Below are 9947 nucleotides of genomic sequence, written 5' to 3' on the forward strand. Positions count from 1 at the left end.
TCAAGGAGAAAGAGGAAATTGCAGAGAAGAAAACAGAATTTTGTGATGATGATGATGGTGATGATATTTCAAGAAAATTTCGAGAGGTTGAACAACAAGATTCAGATGCAATGAAGGGCCAAGAAGAAAAAGACATGATTCAAGAATCAGCACTTGAAGAAAAAGTGAGTGATGGAGGCAAAGGAATCGTTGCAGTGTTGGATACAAAAGCTGAGAATGATAAGTCTAAAAAAGTTCAAGAGATTGACCAACAACAGTTGCATGAAGAAGATAGATGTGGAAAACAATTCCAGAAACTCATAGTAGGTGAAGTAAGTGGTCGCGGAGAAGTTGATGATATGAAAATAACAGAAGAAGAGAAAGGAATCAGGGATAGCTCGAGAAAAGGCCAAGAGACTGCAAAAACAGATTCAGAACTCCACAACAACAGAGAAGTTTGTCGAAGTGAAGAGAAGAAGTATTACAGACCTGAAAAGATGGAACAAGAATTGGTTAACTTGAACAGCCAATTGGAGCAAGACAATGTTGAAGATGGAGAAAAGAATCAAGAACCGGTGGAAGAGGAAATCAAGGATTGTAAAGAAGAAGATGGCGGTGCAGAATCAAAGATCAAAACCGATGATGATGTTGTAAGAAAGGTTCAAGGTATTAAAGAACATGAGTCGTATAGGACGGAAAGGGAACATGTAAGCAAGGTTCAAGAATTGGTTGAAGAGAAAATTGGTGATCATGAGCAAGAGAAAACAATCTCAGAGTCAGAGGTAGAAGGTGAATGTGATAGCTTAAGAAAGGTAGACGTTAGCAAATCACAGCAGTTGCATGAACCAAAGAGACACAGAGAAAGCGATAAGACCCGAATAACTGGAGCAGAGGAACCAAGTTGTCAAGAGGATGAGAAAATTGTAGAGCCTATGACAACAACAGAGGATGACAATCCCGTAGATGTTCCAGAGATTAATAAAGAACAACCTGATGACAAGCTAGAGAGCGAGGAGAAACCATACAAAATTCAAGAAGTGGTGGAAGCGAGACTCAATGACCATAATGAAGAAGAACAAGAAGAAAAGGCAACGGCCAAGGCAGAACTGGAAACGGAAAGAGAGAGCTCAAAAAAGGTTGAAGAGACTGAGCAACAGAATTATGATGGACCAAAGATGCAAAATATAGCAGTGGAGCAGAAGGGGACTGTGGAGATGAGGACAAAAACTAAAGATGGTAGCTTGACTAAAGTTCAAGATGATGAAGATCAAGAATCGAGTAAACCTTATAAGAGAAAAATAGAAGACAAGACCCAGGAACTAGTGGAAATGGGAACAAGTGATTACAGAGAAAAAGCCAAGAAACAAGATGAGAATTATGACATCTTAAGAAGCCAAGAGGATTTAGATGAATTTGAGAGACACGGTGAGCGAAGCAATATTCCTCAATTGGTAGAAGAAGAAAACGTGGAGAACATCGCTGAGCTGGGGGGAGAATCATATGAAGATTGGACACACGAGGAGCGAGAAAAGAGAAAATATTTGGTTAAAGAGGAAGCAGCTGATCTTAAAGATAAACACACTGGTGGAGATGACCATACTGATGATAAACAAGAACAACATCAAGAAAAGATTATTGTCAAGGCAGAACTTAAAACTGATGAAGATAGCTCAAAGAGGGTTCAAGAGACTGAAAAACAGGATGAAGATGAATTGCAGAGATCTATGACACAAGACAAAATGCAAGAAACAGAGGAAAAAGACAAAAGTAGAGCAATGGAGGAGAATGAGATTGTGGAGAGAAGGGAAAAAACTATAAATGAAAGCTTGAGAAAGGTTCAAGAAGATGAAGAAGATCCACAATTGGGTAAACAGAAGAGACATGGGGAAGAAGACAGAATCCATGAGTTAGTAGTGGAAACGGAATTAAATGATCACAGAGGGAAAGTCAAGAAAAAAGATAGATATGGTGTCTTAAGAAGAAGCCAAGAGACTGTGAAATTGGATTTAGGCGAACGTGAGAGACACTGTAAGAAAATAAATAAACATATATCAGTGAAAGATGAACACACAGTAGGAGGGGAAGGAGAACATGATGAAGAAGAAAGATATGAGGAAGTTGCACAGGCTAAGAAAAAAGTTGAACAGGTGCTGTACAAGTCGGAAGGAGTACTAAAAGAGGAAGTAAGTGATCGCGAAAAAGAAGAAGAAAATCTCGTGGATGATTCTACGACAAAGATTCAAGAAACTGGAAAAGAAGAGCTACATGAATTGGAGATGTACAAGAAACAAGACATGGTCCTAGATTTTTTGGAAGACGAAACTGGGGATCAGAAAGATGAAAAAGCAGAGGAAGCTGTAGTTGCAACCAATGCGAACGAAAGTTCAAGAACGGTTCAAACGATTGAAGAAAAATCAGAAGTAGACAAGGAAACAAACAAGATCCCTGAAATAAGTGATCCTGAAGTAAAAGAGACAAAAGAGAAGGTTCCCAAGGCAAGAAATGTCCGAGAGACAAAAGAGCTAGAAGCACATGTTCAGGAAGAAGGAAAAACAGAGAATTGTAAAGATGATGGACAAGGAAGGAGAGAAGAAAACGGAAAACAAGGAAAGATTGTTGAGACTATGTCACGCGAAAGGTTCAAGTCAACAAGTGACGATGGTATTGTGAGAAAGGAGATTCAAGAGACCAAAGTGCAAGATTCAAATGAGAAGAAAAATCAAGAACAGAAAGGCAAGATTGAAGAAACAGAGAGGAGAGAATCGAGTAGTCATGAGGTAAAGTTGGTGACTGAAGATGATAGCCTTAGAAAAGGTCAAGAGATTTTGGAAAAGGAGTCAAATGTGTCAAAGAGGGGACAAGTAGAGGCAAAGACAAAAATCAACAATGTTAAATCAAGGGAGGAAGAAGAGGAACAGAAGAAGATTAGGAAAAAAATGGAAGAGAAATCAAATGCTCCTGAGAAAGAAAGAGAGGCAAATGAGAAAGTTGCAGAAGAGCGGATGCAAGATAAGACTGACAACAGAACTAAGAACCAAGAGATTAAAGGAGAAGAACTATATGAGTTTCTACGAAATGTAGAGCATGATAAGATCCCAGAATATCATAGAGAAGAGGGAAAGGGAATGGAACAGAGTGAAATTGAGGAGATGAAGAGAACAACTGAGGATTGTAGCTCAAGAAAGGTTCAACAAAATAAAGTACAAGAATCAGATGAAGTAGAGAAACACCGGAAACTAAGTGAGATACAAGAAAGTAGCAACACCCAAGAATCAGTGGGAAAAGAAACACAGAAGCATAGCAAAGAAAATAAGAATGAAAGGGGAGGATATAATGCAGTGCTCAAGGAAAAATCTATGGCTTCAAGTGAGTCTCAAGATGCTGAGGAAAAAAGATCAGATCAGCCAAAGAGATATGCAGAACAGAAAGAGAGAAAAGAAGAACTTTTTATAAGAGAAGGAGAGCAGAAGGAGAAGGCAAAGAAAATGTCACAGGTCGATTCAAAAGCTAATGATGATAGCTCAAAAATAAATCATCAAGAAGTGGTTGAAATAGACCAGAGGAAAGAAGAATTAGAGGAGGAGAATGTTGTTGGTAAAGCACAGACAATAGACGAATATGAGAGCTCAAGGAAGATTCAAGAACACGAAAAACTAAAGTCAGATAAACTAGAAACACATGGGGAAGAAGAGATGAGCAAAAAACTTGCAGAACAGGGAACAAGCGATGATAAAGAAGCAAAAGAAGGAAACAAAGCAGGGGAAGTACTGGAAGAGGTGGATACTAAAATTAGGGATGATGGCTTTGGAAAGGTAAGAGAGCTTGAAGAACAAGAAACAGACAAGAAGCAATCATATGTGGGAAATGACATAAGTGGTAAATCAAAAAAGAACAAGAATCAAGAGACAAAGAGGAAAGATGATAATAGGTCCGGAAATAATACTCAAGCAAATGAAAAACAAGAGTCTCATGAACAAAAGAGAAATGAGGAAGAGGTTGTTGAGAAAGAAGAGATAATAGAAGAACATGATAGCTCAAGGAAGATTCATGAACATGACAGACGAAAGTCAGATACAATGAGCGGAAATATTGCAGAAGAGGAAACAAGCGATGATGAAGAAGCCAAAGAAAGAAACAGAGCAGGGGCAGTACTGGGAGAGGTTTTGAAGATAAGAGAGATTGAGAAACACGAGCAAGACAATAAGCAATCATTTGTGGACACAAGTGGTAAAGCAAAAGAGAACAAGAACCAAGAGACAAAGAGGACAGATGATAATAGCTCAGGAAATAAAACTCAAAAACAAGAGTCTCATAAGAAAAAGACTCATGACGATCAAGACAAGAAGAACCCGGGACTACTTGGGAAAAAAACAAACAGTTGCAGAAATGAAGATAAAAAAAATGCAGAAGCAGAGGTGTCAAGAAAGTTAAAGGGAGTTGAAAAACGAGAATCAACTAAAAAGGTTGAAACACATGAAAACCGAGATGACATCAAAGAATTGGTTGAAGAGAAAATGAACAACAAAGAAGGACAAGAAAAGGAGAGCATAATTACGGATGTCTTGGCAAAAGCTGAAGACGATGAACTGAGGAAACAAGACAAGAGCAGGGAACAAAGACTAAGAGATAACCTTAAATATGAAGAAACGTCAAAGACAGAAACAAAAAGAAAGGATAATGAACAAGAGAGAATTAAAGAGCAAGGAAGGATCAAAGAATTGGTAGAAGACAGGACACATTCTTGCAGAGAAAAAGAAAACAAAGAAACTGAATTTGAAGACTCGAAAAAGATTCAAGAGAGAGACAAAGAAGAATCAACTGAAGCAGGAAGAAATGAGAAACGAGACAAGATCCAAGAACCAGTGGATAGGGAAACAAGTGATGATGACGAAGAAGAGTTAGAAATTGAATTTGAAGAAGAAGAAGAAAACTGGGAAGCTGAAGTAATTCAAGAAACGGATTCAGATCATGAAGATAATAATGATATTAGACATATAAAAAGAATCAGATTAGGATTCCGGTTAGTGGGAGGATCAACATTGTTTATGTCACTTATAGTCATAGTTATTAGTTTCATTCGTTCCAAGAGAAAAATAAGATGTTACAAGTTCTAACCAAAGCACAATACAGTATCATCTTTATTATTTATTCAATGGAATCAAGATCCATACAACTTTTATATTACCATAGTACGGTTCAGCCCCTTTATAGAACACAAGAAGGACCAGCGTACAACTTCAAAGCCTTATTTATAAAACTCAATGACCCATAAATGATATGCACGGCATACAAAGTTGCAATGCTGAAACCCTGAATTCGTAGCTATAGCTCCAAACTCGGCCCGCGACCTCTCTTTCCCACCAGATAGTTGAGTGAGCATCAACAAATCCATGTCAAAGGAAATTTTGGACTGCACATCATTAACCTCTGCTTCATCCGGAGTAACTATTTCCATGACAATCACTTTCCCATTCTCAGGTAATGATTTCCAACAGTTCTTAAGAATCTTTTCACAGTCTTCATCAGTCCAATCATGAAGTATACGCTGCAAAACATTTTAAGTAAAAAAGTAAGGTATTAACATATTGGAGCAGACTAGGGTTTGTGGTTGGGTCTTACTTTCAAGAGGATAGCATCACCTCTTGGGACATCTACAAACATGTCACCAGCCACATTTTCAACATTAGGATACGAAGGAGCTTGTGACAAAGCACAAGTTAGATCAAAATTGATGCCTTTAATGTTTGGATACTTTGCACTAACAATGCCAAGTGTGTCTCCAACTCCTCCTCCTACATCAACCAACACATCAATTCCTTCAAAACCTCTATAAACTTGTAAAAACTTCTTCAGAATCCCCACGGAGAATCCGGTCCGGTTAAAGAGTTTGCTTAATCTCTCATCTTTGCTTATATAGTCAAAGAGTTTTAAACCACCGTTGGCACGGCCAAATGCAACTCCTCCTTCTAGCACCACATCTTTCAATTGCGCCCTAAAAAAAAAAAAACAATCTCCAAATTATTTGTATATCGGTCTTATATTATAAATATGAAAGAAGCTTACCATGTATTGAGGAAGACGCTATCGAGTGATACAATGAACTGAGAAGCAAGTGTTCCCAATTCTTGATCAACATTATCTTTCAAGAAATAGCGACAAATTGGCTCGGCTTTGTAGACCCTCACACCTTCTACGGCTTGGCACTTGACAATGGTGTAGCTAGCAAGTAACCGAAGCATACGGTCCAACAGAGCCGGTGCTTCAGGGTTTGTAGGCTTTGTAGGAAGCCGTGATGCTATCTCACAAGGTGTGAGGAACAAACCGGATCCAGTGACGTTAGCTACGTAGAGAGTGTCAATGACACCGAGCTCGATGGCGGCTTTGAAAACCATCGGTAAGGCTGTGCAATTGGCTAGCCAAACGGCCGCTAATCCAAGCTCAGTGTCATCATCATCATCGTCACCGATTTGAGGAATTAAGTCTCTCATTTTTGTTTTTGATCTTGCTTTCTTCTCCTTCAAGGCACTGTTTTAAAATAAACGACAGCGAAATAGAGGAGTTTTAGTAGATTGTATTCTCTCATGCATTTGTGTTGCTGTCACCTTTGTCTTTACTTATACCAATCAAGCATAAGACGCAAGCTTTGTTTTAGTCACCAATTCACAATTTCATTAAATTGATGTTTTAACTATCAATATTATGTTTGTCCACTTGTTCTCTTTACCAACTGGGTTATATGAAGAAATGTAGCTGTAAATAGTAACACATTGATTTAATGGAATCGGTTGAATTTCTTATAGATTTTTGGTTGAGAAAATTGACAATTCGTCATTTAAGTATAATAACTTTTTCGTTTTCGAAAAAGTAGAACTGGTTAGAAATAGTTAAAGAGGACCTAATTGTGGAAAACTGTGAAGAAACGGGAAAAAATGGAGCATGGTTGATACATTGTTAAGAATTTAAAAATGGAACGGGAAAAAATGGAGCATGGTTGCCTGTATTTTTTTGTTTTTAAGTCGGATAAAATATCTCTGTCAGAGGAGTGATCAAGAAACCAGAAACAGACCATAGTTTATTCGGGAAAAGGGTATATTTCTACCCGTACTATTTGTAAAGTGTATATTTCTACCTGAACAAAAGAGAAGTGTATTATCCAACCTGAACTCTAATAAAATTCAAAATTACTACCCAGACTTTGAAGCGTTATCGATAATACTACATTGACACAAACACTGTTAGTCAACTGTTAAATATGAGTGATTCATATGACACATAAGCAATGATGTGGCAAGAGTTTTTGGAATGAAACTCAAAACGACGTCGTTTTGATTTGGGGAAAAAACTTCAATTAGGGTTCTTTTTTTTTTGATTTCACGATTTGTTTCTCTCTTTCTCTTTCTCTTTCTCTGCGAAGGCGTTTATGCTTCTCAATTTCGAAGAAATCAAATGGATAATCAAAGAAGAGGTTTCCCCAAGAGATGTCAATGTGGAGAACCTGTTGTTTTGAAGACATCGACAACTGCTAAAAATCCTGGAAGATTGTTTCATGGGTGTCCGTTTGGAAGGGATGGGGTAAGTGTGATTCTCTCAATTTTGTTGTATAGTTTGGCTGTGTCTGCAATTAAAAGTCTGTAAATGTCATAGAATTGGTATCATACATTTAAATGGACCGATACGTCTATGGTAGAAGAGATCGAGGACTTGATTGAGAAAGTGGAGAACATTGATGGAGCTGCAATGACATTGTAGAAGGGCGTCAATGCTTGTGAATCTCAGATTGATACTCTCGCCATGGAGACTCGTGTGCATTTGGGTGTGGTTGAGAAGGAGGTCAAAGAGATGAAAATGCAACTAAGAAGCTTGAAGAACATTGTTGGCTTTGTTATGGTTATGGTTTTGTTTTTCATGTGTATGTATTGAATATGTGAGTTAAAAAGTGGTTGTATGAGAGTAACTAGTTTGGATGTTTAGAGAAAAATATGGCTTGTAAGACTGTTTGTTTGTATGAAAGGTAATGGAAAAAGAACAAGACATATGACATTGCTCAAACCCAATCCAACTGTGATAGAATCCAAAATAGACCGAGACATTTGGTTGTGGTACATGTCACAAAACAGACCATGAAATCAAAAGACATTGTGTTGTTACATGTCCCCAAAAACAGACCATGACATCAAAAAGAGAAAAAGAAATAGTCCTAAACCGCTTCATACTTCAAGCTTCCAAACCCACAAATGTCATGCTTGATCCTAAGTTCTCCAAAGTTCCTGTTAGAAAAAACAAAAAAAATCTAACATTACAACACAACATAATCTGAATATTTAAGATGAGAATAAGAAGATTGAAACCTGAAAATGTGTCTTGTGTTGGTTGACTTGGTCCTCCTCCATCTGCCGATGGTTTAGTCTTCTTCTTCTTCTTAGGTGGCATAGACTTCTCCACTTCCATATTTGGACATTTAGCTGCATTGTGTCCAGTTAAACTGCAACGACGACAATGCATGATTCTCCTCTCTCTACTAGCCTTTTTCTTTTTTGGAGACTCATTATTCCCTTTCTTCCTTTTTGGTTTTGGCTTTCTTCCTTTTCTGTTTTCAAGTTCTTCAACCAGATTTGGAGGTGGCAATATCACGAAACCGGAGTTATCCCAGAAACACATACCATTTACTGGCCGAATTGAGTCCCTATAAATTTGTTGTTGCCTTCCATTGAGAAGCCAACTAGAGATGTAATCTTCGTGATTTAGCTTCTTTTCTGCGATGATGCGTAATGCATGCCTACATAGAACTCCACTCATTTCCCATCTCCTGCAGGCACATGTCTTCATTCTAATGTTCACAGAGTAAGATGTACCTGACTCACGGACTTCATTTCTACCGTCTGATCCAGGGATAACCTTGCAGAACTCAAGCCTTTTCTGCTCCAACGCTATCATTTCTTTTATTCTAGGAGGTACTCTGCTTAGATCCTTGTCAGCTTTTGTCTTCCTCATATCAATACGCACCATGGTTCTTCTCCTTATCGTCTCCAACATCTCTACCATTGGCATATACCTTGCAGGATCTATTGCATTGTTGAAAGATTCAGAGATGTTGTTATGAACATCTACGCAGGAGGATGTTGGCGTGAAAAAAGCAAGGCTGCAATTCTTTGGGTTCTTCTCCATCATGGCTTCATAAACACGCATATCATAGCTCTTTACCAATTCCAAATTTGCTTCATACTTTTTCGTGGTATAACTTTCCGCTACTTGCCAAAAGAGCTTTTTCATGTCACCTTGATGGGGAAATATCTTCTTTAGGTTCCCATAGATGTGTCTAGCACACATTCTATGTTCAACATAAGGTAACTCTCTTTCCACTGCATTCAATAAACCCTGTAAAAGCAAAACAAATATATATTAGTTAAACCATACATGTCATTTTACATGTTCTAAAGCCTAGTACGGGTTGGAGATATACCTTTTGCCTATCAGATATGATAGTAAACCCTTGACCCTCTTGTAGATTGAAATTAACCTTCAAATTTTCTAGGAACCATACCCAATTGTCTTCATTTTCTATATCAACAACGGCCCAAGCCATGGGATACATTCCATTGTTAGCATCCCTCCCCACAACAACCAATAATTGTCCCTTTAGTGTGCATTTCATAAAACAACCATCCACTCCAAAGATAGGACGACACCACATAGACCACATCTTTCGAATGGCAGCAAAACACACATAGAATCTATGGAAGATCTCTGATCCATCATCATCAAGCACTGTGTCTAGCACTACTGTTGACTCAGGGTTAGATCTAGCAAAATATCAAAATGAAAACCTAGTTAACAGATTGGAAAACACTTGTTAAATTTAAAATTTCAGTAATGAAAGAAGAACTTACTGAAGAAGTGCTAAGCGGTAATCTTTCAGCCTAGAAAATTGCTCCTTGTGCTCACGGTCGATGATCTCTACAGCTTTTTTC

The 9947-nt window shown here is 38.0% G+C and overlaps 2 protein-coding genes across 2 annotated transcripts; one reads left to right on the plus strand and one right to left on the minus strand.

Moving 5' to 3' along the window:
• LOC109129393 (trichohyalin-like) lies at positions 11–5105 on the plus strand. Its single transcript, XM_019237460.1, has one exon. The coding sequence runs from the start codon at positions 111–113 to the stop codon at positions 5091–5093; it is 4983 nt and encodes a 1660-aa protein (XP_019093005.1). The 5' UTR covers positions 11–110; the 3' UTR covers positions 5094–5105.
• LOC104751574 (indole glucosinolate O-methyltransferase 5-like) lies at positions 5097–6577 on the minus strand. Its single transcript, XM_010473536.2, has 3 exons — positions 6043–6577; positions 5599–5971; positions 5097–5524 (listed from the first exon to the last, which is right to left on the minus strand). Exons 1-3 carry the CDS (start codon positions 6465–6467, stop codon positions 5225–5227), a joined length of 1098 nt encoding a protein of 365 aa, XP_010471838.1. The 5' UTR covers positions 6468–6577; the 3' UTR covers positions 5097–5224.

The sequence above is a fragment of the Camelina sativa genome, chromosome 16, assembly GCF_000633955.1.
Source record: "Camelina sativa cultivar DH55 chromosome 16, Cs, whole genome shotgun sequence".
Classification (NCBI taxonomy): domain Eukaryota; kingdom Viridiplantae; phylum Streptophyta; class Magnoliopsida; order Brassicales; family Brassicaceae; genus Camelina; species Camelina sativa.